The following is a 23793-nucleotide window of genomic DNA, read 5'->3' on the forward strand; positions in this document are numbered from 1 at the left end:
AGCCAAAGCATATGTGCTGGCTTGAGACTCCAGATTCCAGAGGCACTTCATTACAAAGCAATCACCACTGCCTTTGCTGTCTCCTTCCTGACAGCCCGGCTAAGGGGTTTGGACACAAGTAGGTGTGTGCAGTTAACCAGCAGGAGTCCACCCTGGACACACGGTCATTTATTCTGAAGGTAGCTAAGAAAAAGGAAGGAAGGAAAGGGAGGGGGGGAGGGAGGGAGGGAGGGAGGAATAATAAGGCAAAATAAAGAGGGACAGGATGCATAAAACACATCCTTTCTCCCCCAAAGTGAGGAGTCCAGATGTTGAATAGAGGCCTGGATAAACAGGGAAGAGATTGTGAGGTGAAGTGGAGGAAGCTGAGTAAGGCTGAAAACCTCCCAGATGTCTCCTGATGGAGGTTTAAGGGACCCCAAACAAAACTAAAACACTGTTGCCCTTGATCTCCCTTTCAGGATTCCTCCTATACATCCAGGTTCCTCTACTTAGTTGTCAGCATGCCCTGAGGTGCTCTCTGACCATCCAAGTTTATCACCCCATCCAGAGCAAACCTTCCTTCCAGGTAAGTAAAATGCCCAATAAATCTTAATCCCTGAATACTGTGTTTGTCTCTTTCATATGGATTTAATGAGCTGATCAAAGTGATTATTCCCCCCCCCCCCACCTTTTTTTTAATCTTGGATTTCACAATAGTTTCTTGGAGTAAGGAAAGTCTTCTAAGTTTACTATAGGTCCAACCTTTCTCTCCTCTGATTTATGCCTGCCTCCTCCATTTTTACGTGGACAAGTCCAGAGCAATGGTTCTCAACCAGGGGCTTTTATGCCCCTGGCCCCAACGAATGATTTGGCAATGTTTGCAGATTATTTTTGATTGTCACAGCTGGGTTGCGGGGGTTATACTGGCATCTAGTGGGTAGAGGCCGGGATGCTGCTAAACATTCTAACATGCACAGGACAGCAGCCCTCCACAGAAAGAGTTATCGAGCCCAAAGCGTTAATGGTCCTGAGGTTGAGAAACCCTGAGTTAGAGTCAAATTTATTACAGTAGCATTACCACGCCATCCCATAGACTTCTTCACCCTTGGCTAGTAGCAGAACTAAGCCTCACTAAATCCTGAGTCACAATGAATCACAAATTTGAACAGGAGGAAATGCTCTGTACTGGAGGCAGGCAGGAGTGCGGGTGTGATGTGGAACACTTCCATATCAGCCTGCCCTGCGGTTGATTCCCCTCTCAGCTCCATCACACTCTCCTGCCTTAACGTCAAGGGTACCAAACCACCTGCTGAAGGCTACCAAAACGACTGAGGAAAATATTTTATCACCCTTCCCACTATTTATGCTTCCTCAATAATAAAATAAGTGCTGGTTTATACAAAAATGTAGGAAAAAGTCTTGTTCTTTGGGTTAGGCTTTTGTTTATTGTTGTCCCTGCCTTTCAAGGTAAAAGATTCCCTTTAAATAAGAGAATGCATTTGGGTTCTCATCTTTTGACCTCTGCCCAACAGTGACAAAGAAGAGATAGTCTGGAAATATTTTTAGGCAGTCCCAAGTACTTTAAAATGAGCATTCCCATGACTGAATGCATTTTTTAAAAAACTTCCTTCATTAGTTTTTAAAACGAAACACAGGTTCTATACTCAAACCTGAAGGTAATGTCTGTTTAGTGGGCAGTTTTTTCTAACTAGTTGGATCTGTTTCAGTCTGGACTACATAGTGTGAAAAAGACTTCTCTCTTTACACTATTACACAGAAAACACATTTATATAGTCATTAGGTAATCAGTTCTTAGATTTTTTTATATCAATTAATACAGATTACATTTGTGACAGAGAAAACCATTTGCACGAATCACATGTGGATGAATGGAATGGTATACACAAAGAAAAACAGCAAGTACTATGATGAAGTAAAGCTAAGATAGCCAAATTCAGAGTAAAGAACTCCAAACTCAAGCCTTTTTCTACTAGAGGATAGATGATGTTGAAATCAAACTTAGAAATATACTTCTGCAGTTCCCTTACCCGCTTATAATGGATGTAGAATGAAAAACTGTCTAAAATATATTTTAAAACAGATTTTGTTGACATGTATGTTCATATAGAATTATGCTAGTACAGATTTCCTTGGAGGCTCTTTTCTTGAATGAGATATAATTCAATATAAGGTTAGTCTTTGAAGAGAATGTTTAAAAATATTATATTAAAATGTATAATATTAAGGAACATTAAAATATTCTGAGTTCATGACTAAAACCAAATTTTGAAACTTTTTACAAATGGTCAGATGTAAAATATTAAGACCTTTGCTTTAGCTATAAAACTATAAGTAATAAATTTGCATCTCGTAAGTGGTCCTATAATCAGATTAAAAAAATACGCAGTGAAGTACCTTCAGATGAACTATTCTGCTCTCTGTAATTCTCTAATTTTCCACATTTGAAAAAGTATCTTGTTAATTCAGGAGATAGTCTACATAAAACAGTCACTAGAAATCATCTTGCAAACTGCAGGAGGTTAATAGTTACAACTCCCTTCAATTTATATGATTTTACAATAATTGCTATTATTGTCACCTCTTACAGCTTGTTGCCCAACACTTCCTTCTCAGAGTTGATTGCCTTCTTCCAATAAGTACCAAAGACGTGAGAACAAGAGCTTTTGTAGAAAATCACTATACGCTTAGCAAACTTAAAGCATCAGCTTAATTCTTTGGCACACATTTTTAGATTATCTCCTACAAAAGAGATACCCTACCCTGAATCTTCTTCTCATGAAGAACACCAAAAGACTGTGTGCCAACAATTTCTTCTTTCTGTAAAGAAAATAATTTCAATTGTATTTTCTGTTTTTGTGTGCTCATTTTTTTTTTTTTTTTGACAAACAGTAACAACGAATCTCATGTCTTTTGTTCCATTTTTCTTTCTTCCCTTTGACATGAAAATATGGAAGCAAACTGATCTCCTATTTCTAAATGTTCAAATTTAGCTAACCTCAAAACGGAAGTTGGAAACGATGCACAAAATTACAGAGTTCCACATGCAACAAAACAACTATTAGTTACTCAAACCTCATGGGATTCATTTTTATTTGCAATATCCATATATCCTTTAAAGGAAAGTTCCAATTCTCAACAAATTTGCCTATTCTCTTGCCTGTCAGACAGACTCACAGTATTATATTATAATTGATGGCATGTGGAGCTGAACTTTTGCATATACTCCTATTGTTTAATATATGCTATTTTCACAGCTGGCCGTGATAAAAGGACTATGTTGCTCTTTTGCCTGGCTCCCTCCTATTTAAGCATTAGTCCTTACACCACAGCTAATGGTATGTGCTCAATAAATACTTGTTGAATAATGAATAAATCAGTTGCAGCTATGTTTACAAACTTCCACTGCAAAGATATTTTTAACAATCAAGAAATAATCTCAGGCCTTTTTTGGTCACCGGTATTCTGAAGGCATCACTCATCTTTCTTTTTTCTGTTAAAAAAAAGCAATGTTTTTGTGACATTTGCGCCATTGCCACAAATAAACCAACTAAACATATTCAAACCCCTGATAAACATAGCCACATATAATTTTGTCAGATGATTTACTTCAAAAATGTGAGTTTAGTCAGTGGGACGAGAAAGCACATACTTTCTATTCTCCGATTCTGAGAAAATATTTCCTCAAAGGTGTCTGTTTAAAACGAAAGGAAGTCTACAAATAACTGCCCCCTCCGATTTACAAACCAGATTAACAGGTCACGGTTCCAAAAGATTAGGATGCATAAGAAAACAAGATGCATGGCAGTTTATGGTATATGCTGTTCCACAATGAATAACTGCAACTGTAGGACAATGAACCAACAGATTCCTGGAAAGTCCATCTAAGAAACTGAGTGCACGTATTTACGTACAAGCATACAGACACATGCATGTGCTCACCACGACACGAAGACAAATTCTCTAGTTTTTCTTTCACTTTTTCTTTTTAGAATCCTTGCTAGGATATGTGGAAAGTTAAAAGCCTTGGTTTTTAATCTTGAAACAAAGAGACAACAAATACTAAGAAATTCTTTTCAGTATTTTCGAGGGGAAGAAAAGTTGATTCTGATTACTGAGGCCACGCCCCTGTTCTTATTACCTTCTCGTTTTAGTCAACTTCTGAGGTTAGCACTGAAAACCACAGCCAAACTGTTTACGTAATAGCATGAAAATGGTCACACACTCTATCTGCATTGTGGTTATACCATTCCACACTCCACAGTTTAACAGTCTGAGTGTAAATGGTCTATGCCCTCTTCAGCTGTAAGTTTCAGTCAAGATTATTCTGTGACTTTATGGTAGGCAGCACTCTAAAATGTATGACCTGGGTCTCTGTCCCTAAATGTCTACATGGCTCTTGATGTAGCACTCATTTGGAATTTGGACTAGTTTATTGGTTTTCAAAGTGTGGTCCCTGGAACAGCAATATTAGCATCACCTAGAAACTTGTTAGAAATGAAAATTATGAGATTATATTGAAACATACTAAATAAGAAACTAGAAAGACCCAACAATACCTGTTTTAACCTCCGGGTGATTCTGATATGCAGTCAAGTTTAAAAACCTCTGGACTGGATGGATAGTCCTGAAGCCTTCTCAAACCATCATAATCCATTGTTATTAAATATATTTTCTGGAACTAGTACCATGTTCAGTCAAATGCACTCAATTATTCCTAGCAGTCTGAGTAAAATAGTGTAATAAAAAATACATTCTACTAGTAGTATTTAAAAATTTGCTACATTTTCACAAGGACATTTGTATTAGCAAGTTTTTCCCAATTAACTGACAGTGGTGATCTCTAAATTAAGTCTTTGTTTATTTTATAAGTACATGGTTCATTCCAGCTATTGTAAAAATGAATACACACTTTGTGATAGTGGAGGTCCAGGCATTTTGCAACTATTTCTCAAGACCAGCTGCTACAAGCAGTGTTCTCTCACTTTCCCATCCTACTGGGAGGAATACTGAACTATAACTCAAAAGGCACACTAATATGTTGGTGAAAACACTTTTGAAACTACCAGAAAAGGCCAAAAAAAGCATTTTAGGGTCCCCTCCTACAGAAAGGTTAAAAGTGCACAGTCTCACAGATTTAAAGAATTCTAACCCCAAAGTGATCTGATCCTAAAACGTTGATTCAATGAAGTCTATTTCTACAGTTAACAACATGGAAAATTGTTTTACTTAGGAACCGTAACTCCCAAACATGACAATGTTAGACTTCTGATGATACCTTCAACTTTTCTAAGACTATTACCAAGGAAGGACAAAAATAATACTTTGAAATGACATAAAGCTTGGATGACAGGGACCAAAAGGAAAAGCTGTTAAAAAGCAGCAGGGGTCAAGTTTAAAAAGTTAACTTTTGCTCTCCAAGATAAAGGTTCCTTTCTCACCCAGTTTCTCTTGGGCAGGTGATGGCCTCACAGCAAGCTCCCTCATTTCCTTGAACACTCTCAAGGCTGCCCAACTTTTCCATGGAAACAAATGCTCTTATCTTTTCACACCATACTACTACAAGGGGTTCTTGGTAGCCAAATAAACCGACATATTCTTTAAAACAATGCCCCCAATGTCTCCCGATTTTGTCAAGAAAATAATGGAAGAAGCTACAAAACTCAGAACTACTACTTTTCTGCTCCAGGCACACACAAAATTGCTTTCATTGAGAATCCAAAAAGCATTTATTTTACAGTACTCAGTAAAAGCATATTAAAATCTTCTGCCCTGGCATCTTAGACCTATAAAGAATTTAGTCATGCAAGTGACTAAATCTTGTGTGAAGATGATTAATGCACCCAGCAAGCTAATTCATTCCCCAACTTCCATGTTCAAATATTCCCTTTCAGGACTATATACATGTCTTAAGTTAGTTAGATAGCTGGCAGCACTTTATGTCAAAAGGCTTCTAAAAAACAAAACAAAACAAAACAAAAAGAAACAGTCACCAAATGCCTTTAAAAAAATTCCTTCACATAGTATTTGGTATATGTCTTCAGAAATCTCAACACTTTAGACCTACTGAAGAACTAAATTTACTCAAATGCGAGACTTAATATTTGCAATACATAAATTTGAGTTGTTTCCCTTTTCTATTTACAGTATACATACTGCCTTCCAACTGAGTCTGATTCTAAACTTAGGGAGATCATAAGAATGAAAAAAAAAAAATGGCCATAGGACCATCACAGGCAAACTCTCTATTCCTCTTCCACTCTGGAAGAGTGAGTGAGAGGTCACCTGGTCAAAGGACACATTTTAAGGCAAGATGTTAGTACAGCTTTATAAATGCCTGTGGCCTGGAACTTCTTTTGGCTTCCCCAACAGTATAAATCTGTCAAAAGACCCTTCAGAAGACTTCAGCTACACTTCACACAGCAAAGATGTATAATGTGCTCTTGATATATAGTTCTATATCTTTTATTCTTTAGAGGTTATATTAGTAAAGCGGCCTTTAAGTAAAACAAAAATCGAGTCAGAAACTCACACTGCCTCCTACTGTTAGAAAATGTCACCAGGTCTAAATGGTACACAAATTGCAGTTTAATGAGTAAGGGGTTTGTCTTAGTTTTTCTTTCTCTTCTTTTTTAATCTAATGATCTATTTTCAAATCAAAACCTTAAGTGTTGAGATACTGTCTACAACCCATACAAATGTACTGCAGAAAACACTGGGTGCGACTTCAGAATGGGAAGTCCTCTTCCTCAAACGTGTTTTTGACTTGGTATGTGATGTAATCAAACAAAACATTAAAGAAGAAGAAAAAAGGAGAAAAAGGAAAGAAAAGTTAAAAGTGCTAAAGAAGAAAAGGAGAAGAAAGAAAAGTTAAAAGCGCTACCCTGCCTGGTCAGGTGGATGGTGACTTCACCAAATCTAAGGCAGTATTAGCAGCCGGTTTCTCCCCTTCCCTACCGTAGTGAGGTAAACTGCACCATGTCAGCAGAACAGACGCAATATCCTGCTTATATTATAGTAAATGGTAATGGCCATACCCCCAGGGCTTCCTAGACCTTTATGATTTTTTCCATATTTAAGGAGTTGGGAATAATGTCACCCAACTTGTCACTGAGATACTTCCGTGGGGTTGGGGTGGGGGGGGGGACATCATGCACCTGCCCCTATCCACCTCGGCCACGATCCTCTATTAAATCACTGAATGTGAAACACAAAAACACAAACAATAGTTTTGGGTTTGTTTCTTTAGAAATGACATTTGTATTAAAAGTCTTAAAACGAAGAGACAATGATTAAACGCCGTGTCTGGAATTAAAAATTACAATTACTTGGAATTTTCTTGGTACATCACAACAGTAAATTTTGCTCTTTGCTTCTGGAGGAACACTCTAGAACAGATAACCAAAAAATTTTTTTTTAAAAATAATATAAAAGGGGAGCTAAATACCTGAACATTTGAACAAAATGAAGCAAAATTAAAACAAAAAAAAAAAAAAAAAAGGAAAGAAAAAAAAAAAAACATTGCAAGACATGGAAATTACATTTTAAAGTCTGGAAATACTAAAATTCACCAAACAACAGGCCCTATTGTCCTGGCTCCTTCAGGAAGATTACAGAAAGGAAACTGGGAAGTGGTTTGGGGAATAGCAGATTCTGGGACATGGTGGGGAGTTCACAGGTTGGCACCGGCTGGAACAGCTGAGTTTTGAAGGCACTCTGCAGACACAGGGGTGCTGGGGGCCCTGAATCACATTTTTGAAGTCTTTGTACTGTATTTTAAAGAGCTAGTCATCAAAACCTGTCACTGCCAACCAAAAAGAACAAAAGGCTAAACTTAAACACACACACACACACACACACACACACACACACAATAGTACACACAAAAAATGTGCAGATCTGTAACATTTTTTTTCACAGCTGATTAAAAAAAAATACTACCGTTCTCCCCCAGACTCCCCTTTGATACAGTAGGTAAACAAAATAGATTTTTTTTTTCCACAAATATCAGCAGACACTTTCTGGCACCCCACACTGTATTGGCATCAGTGTTTACAGTCCCAGTTCAGATGTGCATACTTCAGATTGGATACACCGTAACAAGAATCCAACTTTGCATAGACATCCTTAGAATCACAATCAGTCACAGGGTTGCCCTTCCAAGCTGGCAGAAAAGGAACCCGATCTTAATTTCCAGCTACTCCTGGAAAACAAGGAAAAAAACAAAAGTTTCTTCCCTTCCTCCTGCTCCTTCATTTGGTTCTCCCGGACTTCCTTCCATGTATTTAAAACTTGGAACTAGAAAAGGGCTGTTGGAAGAAAAAAAAAAAAAAAAAAATCCCCCCTCCCTTTCCACCTTCTCCCCGTCCTCTTCCTCCCCACCCCATTTTTTTTCCAGGCTGAAACTTTCGCTTGCCGGTGTCAAGCTGCCAATAATACAGAGCCCTAACGGCTATTTAAACGGGGGAAATATGCGTCAACCAAAATCAATGAGAAACGTACATGCTGCCAAGAGCCACATTTCCACCGGGTCTCGGATGGTGAGGACGGGACACCCCTTCGGACACAGGGCGGAGGCAGGGGACGCCGGCCGTAGAGGCCAGCCGGGCTCCCGGGACACCCCGGCCAATGCAAAGTCGTCTCCAATCTCAAAGCAAGAAGAGGAATCACATTTAGAGTCGGGTGCGTTTGGCTTTTGTGCGCAGAGCGCGGCCGGCGCGCGGCAGCCGCGGGCGCCTCAGAGGATCACGCAGGCCGAGCAGCAGCCCTCGTCGCCGTTGGGCTGCGCCGCGTAGTTCATCTGCCGCACGATCTCGGCGAACAGCTCGTCCACAGAGGCTTTGTTTTTGGCCGACGTCTCCATGAAGGGGCAGCTCCACTCCTCGGCCAGGGCCTTGCCCTCGCCGTACGAGACCTCTCGCTCGCCCTCCAGGTCCACCTTGTTGCCCACTAGGATCATGGGCACACGCTCGTACCGCTTCACGCGGATGATCTGGTCCCGCATGGGCTTGATGTCCTGGAAGCTCTGCTGGTTGACGAGGCTGTAGACGAGGATGAAGCCCTGGCCGTTCTTGATGTACAGGTCCCGCATGGACGCGAACTGCTCCGTGCCCGCCGTGTCCAGGATCTCCAGCACCGACGGCGACGAGTCCACCTCAATCTCCTTGCGGTAGAAATCCTCGATGGTGGGGTCGTACTTCTCGATGAAGGAGCCCGTCACGAACTGCACGGTGAGCGCGGACTTGCCCACGCCGCCCGAGCCCAGCACCACCACTTTGTACTCTCTCATGGCTCCGTCGGCGCTCTCGCCGCGCCTGCCGCGGCCCCGTCGGGGCTGCGCGCGGGGGAAAGGCTGGGTTCGGCTGCCGGACTTCTCCTCTTCCTCGGCTCTGCAGGAAAAAGCTACGAGAGCGTGGCTTGGGAGCGCCAGGCTCAGAATTCACCAAACGGGGGGCCGGGAGCCGGCCGGCGAAGGCGGCGGCGCGTCCCTGGGGCGCGGGTCCGGGGCCCCGCAGCAGCCCGCGGCGGCAGCGGCAGCCTTGGCGGCGGACCGGGAGGACAATGCCGGCAGCCCGTGCGAGGCGATGGTTGCAGTTCCTCGCCGCGGCCGCCCGGGAGGGCCAAGAGGCGGTGGCGGCGGGCTGCGGAGGTGGCTGCTAATTGCGCGCCGGGCCGGGACGCGCGTGGCATGAGTCCCCGTAGAGCGTGCACCCACCGCCGCGGCCCATCGCGCTCTCTCCCGCAGCCTCCGCGGGGCGAGGGCTTCCTACTCGCCGCGCGCAGCCCGGCCCTCCCCGCCCCGGCGAGCATGCCCAGTGCGCCGGCGGCCGCGCCAGCCGGATCCGCCTCTCCGGGTTTTCCTGCGGGCCCGGCGGAGGCGGAGTTGTGGGTGGGGCTAGCGATTTGAGTCTGCCGGAGCGGACGGCGAGGCTCCGGTCCAGGAGCTGGCTGAGAGATGTGTGGGAGTGTGTAGGTGATGCGGGGTGAGGTGCTGGGAAGGCTCAGGTGAGAAGACGAAAGTGTGGGAGGCTAGGGGTGCATAAGGGCGGCGCGAGAGGCGTGTGGGCGCGGTGGGCCGCCTCGGGAATGGGGTGCGCTGTGCTCTTGCCCACTCCCGTTATCAAAAGCTCATGGACTGCGCTCTCTGAGGCCCCAGAGGCTGTGCGTCTCAGGGCCGGAAAGCCAAAGGGCATTTGGGTAGGAGAGTGAAGGGCGGAGCATTTTCCTCCACCAAGGCACAGCTTGTCCTAAATCCTTCGCCTCTGAAGCACTACTCGGCCTTCCTCTGGCCACTCCTCCTTGCGCTTCATCTCCCGGACAAAGAAAACGGGAACTCTAGGCTGGAAATGCTGTCCCAACAGGGAAAGGATACGCCTCTCGCGACCGGAGCCCTAGCGGGCTGGGACTTGGCGGGTCCCACCCACGTTGCCACTCGGCTGGGGCGGAAACCCGGAGGTCGGACCGAAACCCGATCCCAAAAGTGGCGGCGCCCGAAGCTAGTCAGGGCATGCTCAGTGGGCAGAACAGGTTTTCGGGCTTAGAAATAGGAAGCTTTTGCACCACACACCCACACTCCAGCTCAAATTACCTCTCCGAGACTCGGGACCCATTGGTTCCGGGGCGCAAATCTCACACCCCTAGCTGTTCCTCCATTGGCTGCCGCCAAGGTTTTACCAGTTTGGGTTGCTTCATTGGCTAAAAAGTAGTCTAGGCTGGTGATTGGTTATTTATAGAGATTGAGTTGAGAGGCGGAGGCACAGCTGTTCTTTCTCTGCTGCTCCTCCGCCCTCTTCCTCCCACTTCCCCAACCTAGTCGTTTTGAAGCTCCGAGTGAAAAAATAAGAGGAATTTAGGCGGAGAGCTCAGAGCTAAATATAGTTCTTTGTTGGTGTTTTCGAGAGAGTCTGACTTCTCGATGTCCAGTCACGACCGTCCCTTAAGGGAGGAGAAAGGTCTGGTTACAGTTCTTGGTCCACAAGCAAAGGCAAAGTTTGCAAGTGTTTTGCAGGCAGGGAAGTGGGGGGACTAGGTGTGGAAATGGGCTTCTTTGAGTTGGTGTCACCGGGAGGGGTGGGGCAATGCCCGGGCTTGCCCTTATAAAACATCTTCGTTTTGGGCGGGCGGTCTGTAAATCTGGCTGGGCTCGCACTCACGGGAGGTGCGCGGGAGATGTCTCGACTTGCTCTCAGTCTCCCTCTTTGCTCGCGGAGGAGAGATGTCAAGACCTGTCAGAAGACTCAGCGAAGTTTGCGTGAGCGCCAAAGTGAAGCGGGTAGGAGGGGGCTGAGCTGCGTCAACCCCTGCTCCGTGCCCTGCTTTTTTTTTTTTTTTTTTTTTAAACCCGATGCCACTTCCCAGTGGTGTAACCCTGCGCATCAGACGGACGAAGCAGGCTGTGTGCTAAGGTTTGGTTTCAGTTCCTTAGTCTCGCAGTGACTCATGGCCACGTTTTCGAGTTAACGTTACCGGAGCTCCTTGGCTGTAGCTCACAACGTGCAGCGTCTGCTGCATGAAGTCCCCTGCCTCCGGATCCGGCGGGACGTGGGCGGCAGCCGAAGCGTTGGGTGGGGTGGGTGGTGCCCGCTCTGCCCCTGGCCCCCACTGTTTAGTGGAGAGCACGGTTTAACCTTGATTATCGGAGAGCCTGGATGTAACTATGCTTATGTAATTCTCCAGAAAAAACTCTCAGAGGCACATTCACCTAATGCAGCTGAAGAGAACCACCCCCCCCCCCGCCCCGCAACATGTACCCAACATTTAACGTCTGCCAGAGGTTTTACAGGTCTCGTATACTCTACATATTAATTAATATGGTGTCTATTGTAAAGGTAAGGACACCGAGGTCCTAGGATGTTCAGTAACTTGACTGCGATGTCACAGCTCGTGAGTGGCCAAGCTAGGATCCCAACCCAGGTGTGCAGCTGCAGAACTTGGTTTGTAACTACTAGGCCATACGACCTTCTCACAAGAAAGATCTCGGAGTTTACACTTTCTTAGGTTCAATCTTCAGGTAGTGTGATCAGACTGTCTTGTACACCCAAGCAAGAGGGACCTCTGCCCACAGCCCTGTGGTTCTCTGGTAATGCCCCCTTCCACGGGGTCAAGGAGCTTGAACCCTCTTCTAGACCATGCTCCAGGGAGTCAGAATTCTGGAATCCCCTGGCCAAATAGTACCAAACCCTCCTCCAAGATTTGTTTGGGCCTTTGAACTCTGTCTTGTGTCCAGGAATGGCTCTTTGTTTGGGTGTGGATAGTGCTTGGACCTGGGGGCTGAGGTGTGTGCTCCCAGGCACTTTGGGCCCCTACCGGGTGCAGGAAGGGGGCCTCTTCCGTGGAAGAGTTTGGGAATTCATGAGTCACACCTGGCCATCCAGGTCCCTGTAAAGAAGTGTTTGTCAGGGTGAGAGCAGAGATTACATTTTGTTAACAGTTCATTATCTTGATTTATAACTTAAATACATAGATTAAATGCTATGTGGGCCTCTCTTTGTCCTCTTGCCCACAGATATGATATAGTAGAGCATGATATAGTAGAAAATACTTTGTCTCCAGGTCTGAGGTCTAATCTCAAGAATTGGTTATCAATTATTACCTGGGACCTTGGGCAGATCCCTTGAGCTCTACTGGCTTAAGTTTCCCTGTCTATAAAATGATGATAAAATTTGCCCTACCCGCCTAGCTACACATGGAACCTTGGAGACAAACAAATGACCAGACCTCTCGTTTTGCATCAGAGAGAACTGAGCAGAATTAGAACCCTGGTGTCCTGGCTGCCCTTTACATGGTGCCAGACTGTCATCAGGGATAATAATTAACAGATAATGGATGGAAACATGCTTTTAAAGTGCAGTGTCCCATAAATGCATGGCAATTACTACCCTGCCCTGGGTAGCCTGATAGCCCCATCTAGAAGAATCTAGAAAACCACATCCTCAGGACTTTAGGTAGCCTTGTGGATGGATATTATTGAACCTTGGCCGCCCCTCCAGTACCAGAAAGGTGCCATAATTCAAATAATTTCTATTAGAGATTCTTCAATAGTGATTTTTATTACATTCAGATGATCTCCACAGAAAGATTTGCACTAGGGTTTTGGGATTCAAAATGAAGTAAGGATATTGCTGATGCACACATTTTTAAGGCTGGTCACTTCCTCCTATGAAATCTTAGATGTCTTGACCTCACAGCATGAATCATTATCTATCTTGTACCATAATTGTTTACATGTTTGTGTCTTGTCACCCAGCACCATGTGAATTCCTTGAGGGCAGAGTCCATATCAGGCTTAACTTTGGAGCCACCTGTGTCTATATAGGCACCCGATACAGTGCCTATATAGGAGTCCCTCAATAAGTATTGATGAATATATGAATTACATTTTATTCCTTTTCCAGACTCCACTTGTAGTAAAAGGTTATTTTAATCTTTGGTGAGATGTAATGCTTCCTAGAGCCTTAGAAAAATGTATACTAATGTTTCAGTCTCTCTGAGTCATAACAATGACTTTTTAAAAATAGTTTTTAAAATGTTTATTTCTGAGAGAGAGAGACAGAGTGTGAGTGGGGGAGGGGCAGAGAAAGAGGGAGACACAGAATCTTAAGCAGGCTTCAGGCTCTGAACTGTCAGCACAGCGTCCAATGCAGGGCTCAAACTCAACATTACAAGATCACGACCTGAGCCAAAGTCAGATGCTCAACTGACTGAGCCACCCAGGTGCCCCTAACAATGACTTTCAAGATGAGCAGAGTCTACCTTTATTTGGATGGAAGAGCTAAAACAGTGCTATCTTGGAGAAAGATACCAAAGTGTCCAAGGATAAGCCCTTTCTCTGAAGAAGACTTAATTTTGCACATAATGTGAAAAGGCATCTCTAGAAAACAATCTAATGTAAAAGTTACCAGGTAGGGACTGCTTAACCATTGACACTGTATGTTGCATAAACAAGGGTACCATTCCTTGGCCTTTGCTCACACAGCGGGACTGCTGAGCTTCTGTGACACTGAGGTTGGGCCTTCAAAGAATTAGATGGTTTGTTAGAATATGAACCTTCTAAGTCCTCAAAACATAAGTACCTACCTGTCCTCTAACATAGAAAGTAGAGGTTTATTTCATCATGTTTGTAGTTATAGCCGATGCCATCTATAGGTAAGCATTTTAACTAGTGTTTTTTTTTTTTCCCTAGAGTTTTTAAGGTTTCATTTTTTATGGTCACCTTTCAGTTTTTAATTGGAAAGGAAGCATCAGTAAAGATGGAGAGATTGAAATCTAAGCAATAGGATGTCCACTGAATGGAAGTTTCTGAGGAGAGGACAGAGGAGGAGTCTGAGGACCCTTGTGGGAATGCTGGACACATCCTTTCTCTCCAACAGGCAAGAACAACCAAGAGACTGAGCTGGGGTTGAGAGGGTAAACAGTTGAGAAAGTTCAAGTTACAAACAACCTTTGCTCCTTGAATAAAAATGGCAAGGCACCTGCTGAAAGGAGGGAGGTCAGGTGTAGGTTTGGGAATCAGGGTAGAAATGAAACTGTTTTTAACAGTGACTGTGCAGCTACACAGCATGAATTCGCTAGGCTGCTAAATTTGGGTTACATGAATTTGTGAAGATGCCAGTTTGGCTTTTTTTTTTCTTTCTTTTTTAAGAAGGATCGTAATAACTCTTCTTAAGTCTGTCCGATCAGGTTCTGTTAAGATTCCTGAGGGCTTTGGATCAATACATACAAATAAACAATTATAAAATCACCAAGTATCTCCCATATGCCAACCTTAGTGAAAATAAACACAAAAACCACTAACTTATGTGATTAAAAGTTTCATTACTAATGGGAAATTAAATGAACTCAATAAAACTGCCTTACCTACATAGTCTCTTGAGTTTTTCTTTCTATTGTCTCCTAAATTAAAATCAAACCTTGAGTACCTAAGCTCAGAAAATGATTCATTTTGAGTAGTGGAATATTTGTCTAGAAAATGTTATACTTGTATAGGGTGTTCTGTCACAATAAGAAAAACAGTTATTATTTTCATTATATATATATATATATATATATATATATAGTTCTTATATACATCCTAATACATGTTCTTATATAGCTATATCTCTATAGCTATATATTCGTATGTAATGAATTTGGAATGTATAAAAGAGCAGAAGGAATAAAGTAAAAATAACAAATTGCTGCCCCCCCCCAAGCCCCTCATGTTCTATTACAGTTTTCTTGTCTTTATTATAGAATTATTTAAAATGTGGAAAACGAGTTCTAGTTTTCTTGTGGCTCCTTTAACTTAAAGCTCAATGTAGGCTTCTGGTGTTCTATAGATAAGAAATGAAAAGTTGAATGAGACAACTATCTTAAGTATTTATTTCTCAAAGAATTCTTTTTACTTAATGGGTTTTGATGGGAATTTTTGTTTCTCATGTATGAAGTCCCTTTCTTGACAAAGTCCCTGAGGACAGCCTGGATTGGGGTTATTTGCCTGTTTGTCCAGAAGGTGGGATGAAGCATGTTCAGGTTCATGACCTCTGGGCGGCAGAACACAGCAGCCTGTGTGCACAATTAACTAGTGAATCAAGGGCTTCGGCTGTATTCTCCCAAATGGTTTTGTCCCTATCCAGAAATGATCTTCCTCTTTGTGGCAAACAGTGCCCTTTGATGTGTCAGCACCATTCAAAGCCTGCAGTGACTTCTGCATCATTAACACATTTGTGCTGTCTTTGTCACTTTGCACCCAGGCTTCCGTCTCTTTTGCCCTAAGTTTCCCCTGGGGCTTATAAGAGATCTGCCCCTGACTCTTTCCATGTCTCCTACTGTGTTTGGGAAAGGAATTATTCTCAAGGCTGCAAACTCTTTATCAGGAAAAAAAAAAAAAAGATACTTTTGCTGACATGGTTTTAGGCTAAAATTTTCTCTAAACTCTTCTCAGCGTTTGATTGAATAGAATACCAGGCATAAGCAACATTTAAAATTGTATATTCATTGTAATAATGGAATAGGAATTTCTGAAAATTACATGTCTGATAAATCGACTTTCTCATTAAACCTCATATGGAGTAAAAGGCCCTATCTTGAATAACACGTTTTGTATAGGCTGACCCAGGGGCTTAATATTGGGTGGCTGGAAGATAGAAATAATGTCCACAGATACCACTGTATTTCCTCTGGGTAAGCTGAATAATTTTGTAAAACAGAATAGTTTTGTTATCCTTGGTGAGCCTGTGGTTCTGGAAAGATCCTTCATTAAATATAAATTAAAATGGAGTGAAGAGGTTGAGTTGGACAAGCAAGACTATCTTTGACTTTCCATGTGTTACTTGTGCTCTGTAAGCAACAGGTGACCTCTAGGATGCTTTGGGACTGTGCTATGTACTTTACCAAATATTAAATAGCCTATTTTTATTATGTTTAATTCAGATACACTTTATTAGTGTATAAAGCTACAAGTTAAATCAGGCCAACTTTATGTGACTTTTATTCTTCTTTTTTTCAAGAATTATAGCTTGAACCTAAGGTGTGTGCAAGCCAGGAGAGGAAGGTCCAGGACAGTAAATCAGGCCAGTGAATGCACTACTCTGAAGTAAGAAAAGAGATGGTTGAGGCTCATAAATACGATTCAAGGACAGCAGAAATCATCAGAAAGGGAGATGTCTGGCCAATAGAATGTCTACCTCTCAGGTTACCTTTTGGGATTGCCCTGATGAGACTCCCTAGGGGAAAGTGACTGCAATAGAATAGCAAAGTCTCTGGACCACTAAGATGGTAAGGTGCCAGCAGCATTTGGCCCACAGCTTCTGCAACATTTGACGCCAGGGCTTGCAGTTTTGGTGGCTACGGCAGCTGCAGAGGGTCCTGGGATGGACCTCTATGGCAGCGCATATCCTCAGTGGATACCAGCAGAAAAAAGCAGTCACTTTGGGCATCGGCAGCTGCAGCTGCAGCTGCAGCTGCAGCAAAGACTTCAATATAGTGAGCTGACACAGAAGCAAAGGAAATGGTCCAACCCACAGAGCAGTCAGGGAAAGGGCATGAGAGATACCCCTAGAAGTTTACAGCACTATCTGCAAAGAATTAACTTCCCACACTGTTGTTAGAATCTAAGGAAAAATAATAATTATAAGATACATCATTGTGGTTGTCCTACCCCTCGGCTGGTATAATGTAGGAATTTAGGTTACATGGCAAATTGTTTAGAACTAAGTTTTCTTAACAAGCCACAAAACTTTTCTAACCCCCCCCTCCTTCCCTCAGGATTTGCTGATTTTATTTTTAATGTCTTCTAAAGTTGCCTCACACTGAAAGAATTAGAAATACTTATGGCTGCACTTAACTGGAAACCCAACTAAGGGATGAAGAGGCTAAACAAATAAAAGTTTATTTCTCACATAACAAGAAGTCTGGAATTGGAGTTCTTCCGGATTTGGTTCAATAGTTCAGTAAGGAGAAATGAGACACAGGGATCAAGTCTGCTTTTGTGGCAGGAAGAAGGTGGAGCTGGGAGGGCGGGGCCGAGGATGCACAAGGAGGACCTTCTGTTTTATTAAGAAACAAAAGCATCAAGAGACTTCCATTTAAATTTCCTTGGCCAGTACTGCATTGCATGCTCTCTTAGCTGCAAAGGAGCCTGGAAAATTTCTCATTTAACTTTTCCACCTTTTACAGTGATGGAGACAAGAGAGAAATAAATAGAGAATGGTGTTGGGTAAGTCAGCCTACAGCGTTTACCCCAAACATCAGATCGATCTTCAGAAACTGGGGATTTTTCAGGCAATTGAATTTGCACATCATTTTTTCATGCCTGTTCAATAAATACTTGGTGAGAGATAAGTACAATACCTTATCTTTTCAGTGAAAATCACATTTACAAAGCCTATTGGTTTTCAAGTCTGGTTGTGTATATGATACAACATTTTGGGTAACCCAACTTTACACAAAAATCTGCAAAAACAAAACAAAACAAAACAATTAGACTCCTGATGTTCAACAACTCCTATAAAATAGAAAGAGCATTAGAATTTTAGTCTGACATATGTATTTTCACAATCTGGTTCAGTCACTTTCTAGATGTGAAACTAGATAATTCATTTCTGTGGTGGCTGGTCTCCAGAATGGTTCCCACTATTCCCACCTTCTGGCATTCATACCCTTGAATAGTCACTCCCTTTGCCCAGTGTTTCAGTGTTGATCTGTATGACCAATAGACCATGATAGAAGTTCAAAGGTTAAGTTATCTTCTAAGATTAAGTTATAAAAGACTGCAGGTTCTGGCTTGGGTTCTCTTTTGGGTTTCTCAATCTAGAAGAAGTCAGCTGCCACATCTTCGGGACATCCAGACAACCCTATGGAGAGGCCTGTGGGACTAGGAACTGAGGTCCTCACTCCAACTGCTGTGAGTAACTGAGGCCTGCCAGTAACTCAGAAAGCGAACTTGGAAGTTAACATCCTCTTCCAGCATTCAGATGACCGCTACCCCAGCCAACAGCTTGACTGCAACCTCGGGACGGACCATGAGCCAGAACCATTCAGCTAAACTGCTCCCAGAGTCCAGACCCTCAGAAACTGTGAGACCATGAAAGTTCCTTATTTTAAGCTGGTAAATTTCGGGGTAATCTGTGGTATAGCAAAAGGTAACTAATACAACTTCTTTAGACTTTAATGGCATCATCTGTAAACTGGGGATATATCTGCCCAGTGCAGTTCCTGCAGCATAAGAACATAGAAAACTTAACAAATATTATTTGTTTGTAGCCATTTTCACATGGTCACCCTTCTTAGAACTCCTTTTTTATTTTTAGATGAGCACAATTTTTAAAAATGCTTCTGCCTTTTGTTTCTCCCTCGTGCCAGCATGGAATACATGTTGTGGAACCCAGCAGTGCCCTAGCACTCTACTGCATCGGGGATGGTTTTGTTAGTTAAGTGTTTAATAATGAATGTGTTTTCCAGAATGCTAACCTGTAGTGTCTGATGTATCTTCAGTGGGCTACTAACTAAAATATTGCTGTAAATAGATCCTGTCTTCCACTAGCAGCCTTCTGGTGATTTTAACATCACTCAGAGAACACACTCTCAACCATGGATATAAGGGGTACATGATAAAAGTGCCCACTCACCACACACTCTGCAGAGTCATCCGGCCTTACTTTGCTTTGTCCCCAGTCCTCGCCCCTTTGCCCTCCTCCATCCATTTCTAATCACGGACGCCAGGATCACAGCACAGCTGCTGCCAACTTTGCCGCACAGCCTCAGGTCATCTCTGCTGTTTTTTCTCTTCCTTTTAAAAAATTACTTTCTTGGGGCACCTGAGTATCTCCGTTGCTTAAGCTGAAGACTCTTGATTTTGGCTCAGGTCATGGTCTCCCAGTTTGTGAGATGGAGCTCCACAGAGGGCTTCGTGCTGACAGTGCAGAGCCTGGTTCTGATTCTCTCTCCCTCACTCTCTCCGCCCCTCCATCGCTTGGGCTTACTCTCTCTCAAAATAAATAAATAAACTTAAAAAAATTCTAAAAAATTGCTTTCTTATTTTTTGTCTATGCTACATCTATACCTTAGTTTGTTTATGCCATAAAAAGTATATATGGGAATTATAAAAATGTATATATCACCCATATATGTGTATACATATAAATGTGTGTGTGTGTGTGTGTGTGTGTGTGTGTCTGTGTATAATTAGAATACTCTATTTTTTGGCCAACATAGCATGCTGGCAATAATTTTTGGTTTGTCGAACTAACTTCACTGTCATCTGTTGCTAGATGCTCAGGACCTGCTTCTTTGCCCCAAAGCAGGGTTTTATTGTTGCTGTTGCTTTGGATTGAAGGTTGCTCTGCCTCTGCAGTAGTTCTGAAAGTTTGAGGGTTCTGGGATGCCTGGGTGGCTCCATTGGTTAAGCATCTGACTTCGGCTCAGGTCCCGATCTCACGGCTCATGAGTTCAAACCCTGTGTTGGGCTCTATGCGACAGCTCAGAGCCTGGAGCCTGATTTGAATTTTGTCTCTCTCTCTCTCTCTCTCTCTCTCTCTCTCTGCCCCTCCCCTACTCATGCTCTGTCTCTCTCTCAAAAATAAAATAAAAACATTTTTAAAATTTGTGAAAAAATAAAAAAAAAAATAAAAGTCTGAGGGTTCTGAAATACTGGTTTCTAGAGAGCAGAGATTTTCCTGTGGTATTATTTATAGGTCCCAGTCTCTCACCCTGTAATTACCACTACACCCAGCCTCTCATTTGCTGGTCTCTTTGCTCCCTGTCTTGCTCTTCCCCTCATGCCAAACAATCTTGTGTAATCTAGTAGATAGAGCTCAGTAGAAATGTAACTGAGAAAATGAATGAATCACAATATGACGATTCTTTACCACAAAATGTTGAGTGAAAAAAAGCCAGACACAACCAAATACCCAACTATTTACAAAATGTTCATAAAAAATTAAAGTATTTTGTTCATTCTTGTGTAAACAGGAAATAAACTATATAAAGAAAATAAAAACTAATGGTTAGCCCTGGGGGGGGGGGGCGGGAAACCATACATTTGAATGTGTTGCCAAATGAGGGGTTGGGGACAGGAAAGGCTACTTAAGTTGTGGGACCAAGTGCAAATGCAGACGTGGGGTATTTTGTTCAAAATTATTAAGAATTTCAAGATGCAACAGTAGAGCGTTCAGACAAGCGAGGGACCCTGCTCAGTGCCAAGCCTGATGCCACCACTCATTCATGTTGTACCCCCATGAAGCCAGCCCTGACTCCGGAATTTCAGGATTCTGCACTAATGCTTTATTTTTTTCCCCTTGGTAGGAGAAGAGTCACTTATATAAGAATTTGTTTCAGGAAAAGCCAGATGCCAAACATTTATAAGGTATGTACTTTTCTGTAAGTTTATTCCATTTTACAACTTTTTAAGACCGTGAAAAACAAAAACAGATCCGAACTGATTGGAGCACTTCCTGCCCCAAAACCTATAGGTGGTTTCCCGTGGATGAGAATGGCTGTGGCCGGATGCTTTCCCCTGTATCCTCATTGTTGCCAGCCCAGCTCACATGCCAGCTCATCTATGAAACATCCTCAATTTCTTTCTTCAAAATTAACCATTTCCTTCCTTCTGCTCCCTGTACACTTTCTCCCTTTAGTATAGCATTTAACTTCTCTGCTTCAAGGTTGAGCTCTTTGAGACTGTTTTTTTTAATGGACCTGAAATCTCGGGAAAATATTTCATTCTTCCTCATCTTCATATTTCAGACCCTACGGGGAGTAAGATAAGTGATTGTTGAATTTAATTAAAATTATATCTAAAGATGGTCATAATCCATTGTAAAACCTAAAACACTCAAATTCCCACACAATGCCACATCCTTAACTATTCAATGATACAGGTTAACAAAGGTAAAGGTTCTGCAAACTAAGATATGTTTATTCACCTGGTGAAAATTTGAAATAGGTACCAAGTGTTTAATGATCTCATCCAACATTTTTCTATTTCACATCTGAGATGAATCTCTTAGCCATCTTTTTTAGCACTGTTTTAACATCATAAATTTGGTATTGTGAAGTACTTTGTATGTAACAGACACCCTAGATACCATTTTCACCAGAAATACATTTTAAAAACTACTGCCCACTAATTTCTTTGATATTTGATGTTGTTGTTCTTGGCATGTTTTAGCTCTCACTAACACTTTGGGCTCTCTTGATAAACATGTGACTTGGAAATTTTCTTACAACAGACAGATGGGTGTGTTCACTGGGTATTATTTCTAAAATGAAGAAAATGTTCCCCTTTACCAGCATCTGGGTAAGATTTGGAGTTCTGTCACGGATTTAAAATATAGACAGAAATAATCATCTCTCTTCCACATAAGGTGTCTCTGCAAGTAATTTTTTCTTTCTTTTCTTTTTCTGTGCCAGCTTTGAAATCACAAATGAAATATGGGTTCAGAAAAAAAAAACACTATATAAAACAGTATTTGGACATTTCTTTTCATCATTCACTTTTATGGATGTTCTCCAATCGTACTATCCAGATGGCCAGGTTACAAGTCTGCGGTAACATAAAAGCCTTTTATATATACGTAAAACACTGATGAATAGACTTCTAAATGCATATACAACTAACTATATTTTATTCATCTTTGTACATAATCTCATTGTACAAAGCCTACCCAAGTGAATTATAACATTTGACTGGCAAACATATGGTTATGAACTCAATGACATAGACGTACAGTAAAAACATTCAATGAAAAATGTCTATCATTTCTACAGGATAATTCAATTTAATTGACAAGCAGATTTTGAATGATTCTCCTTTTACTCTGCCAAGTAATCATAAACAAAAGAAAAAAAAATCAACTCGTCATTCTTTGCCAGAGATGATCACAGAGAATGTGAAATTTCATTAAATTTCATGGTTATTTATGCCATCCCTTTGACAACTTTTATCAACAAATGACTGGAGATCAATACCCACAGGTGCAATAAGACATCTATTTTTAGGTTGTTTTTGTTTTTGTTTTTTTTTTTTGTTTTTTGTTTTTTTGTTTTTTTGTTTTTTTGCTTAAATGTTTCATTCCTTAATAAACCCCAAAGTACAACATGGGGATTCAGGGCTTTCACTGCTTGGGGTTTTTCATTTGCTATTTCCTCTGCCCAGGATACTCTCCTTCCAGCTCTTCCCCACAGCTGGTTTCCTCTCATCCACTGAGATGTCACCTTTTCAGAGAAGCCGTACCGAGCTCTACCTGAGTTAATTGTTTCCCTTCTCCCTGAATCACATAGTCAGGAGTTTACACAAAGGGCATGCCAATCCATTTAGGCTACTCTAACAAAGTACCACAGGCTGGGTGGCTTCTAAAAAACAGAAACTTATCTCTCACATTCTGGAGGCTGGAAGTCCAAGATCAGGGTGCTAACAGGGTTGGGTTCTGGAGAAAACCCTCTTCCAGCTTGTACACTGCTGACTTCTCTCTGTGTCTGCACATGTTGGAATGGGCTAGGGAGATCTGTGTGGGCTAGGGAGCTGTCTTTAATGAGGCACTAATCCCATTCATGAGGGTGGACCTAAGCACCCCCTAAAGACCCTACTTCCGAATACTATCACATTAGGCATTAGGATTTCAATGCATGAGTTTTGGGTGGAAACAAAACATTCAGACCATAGCAAGGCATGTTTACAGGCCAAATCTGACCCTCCACTTGACGTTGTATACTTCACCAAGCTAAGAAAGGTTTTAACTCTTTTTAAATAGTTCATAGTTAAATAAGTGCTATTTATCATATGTGAAAATTATAAGAAATTCACGTTTTAGGGTCTATTAATAAAGTTTTATTGGAACACTGCCAAGCTGTCCATATATAGGGTATATGGCTATGTTTAGGTTATAAGGGAAGAGTAGAATAGATGCTACAGAGACCATATAGTCCACCCACTGTCTACGTGGCTCTTCACAGGAATAGTTTGTCACCTTTTCAGGTAGGCCGTTTCAACATCCAGCATGTTAATTTAATCAGCTTGTTTATTCAATCTGTAATTATGATTTTTAATTTATTAATTCACTTATTTATTTATAAGCCTATTGAGGACAAAGACATTGTCTATCTCCATTATGCCCAGATCACTAAGCAAGTATACTAAGAGAAGTATAATAAATATTTGTTGACTATAAATCAAAGGGACTACAACCTCTAGGACAAAGCGCCGTATTTTATTTCTGTATTGCTCTGTATAGGTGAGGCAGAATGGGGGGGTGGCATTTCTTATTATAATCAAAAGAAGCCATTTATAATATTTTAAACGCCTTACAAATGTATCTT

At 42.0% G+C, this 23793-nt stretch overlaps 1 protein-coding gene across 1 annotated transcript; it reads right to left on the reverse strand.

Moving 5' to 3' along the window:
• Positions 1 to 794: 794 nt before the first annotated feature.
• RAP2B (RAP2B, member of RAS oncogene family) lies at positions 795 to 9391 on the reverse strand. The gene has a single exon (XM_049628685.1). It carries the CDS (start codon positions 9287 to 9289, stop codon positions 8738 to 8740), a length of 552 nt encoding a protein of 183 aa, XP_049484642.1. The 5' UTR covers positions 9290 to 9391; the 3' UTR covers positions 795 to 8737.
• Between the last annotated feature and the right edge of the window lie 14402 nt (positions 9392 to 23793).

The sequence above is a fragment of the Panthera uncia genome, chromosome C2 (genome assembly GCF_023721935.1).
Source record: "Panthera uncia isolate 11264 chromosome C2, Puncia_PCG_1.0, whole genome shotgun sequence".
Classification (NCBI taxonomy): Eukaryota; Metazoa; Chordata; class Mammalia; order Carnivora; family Felidae; genus Panthera; species Panthera uncia.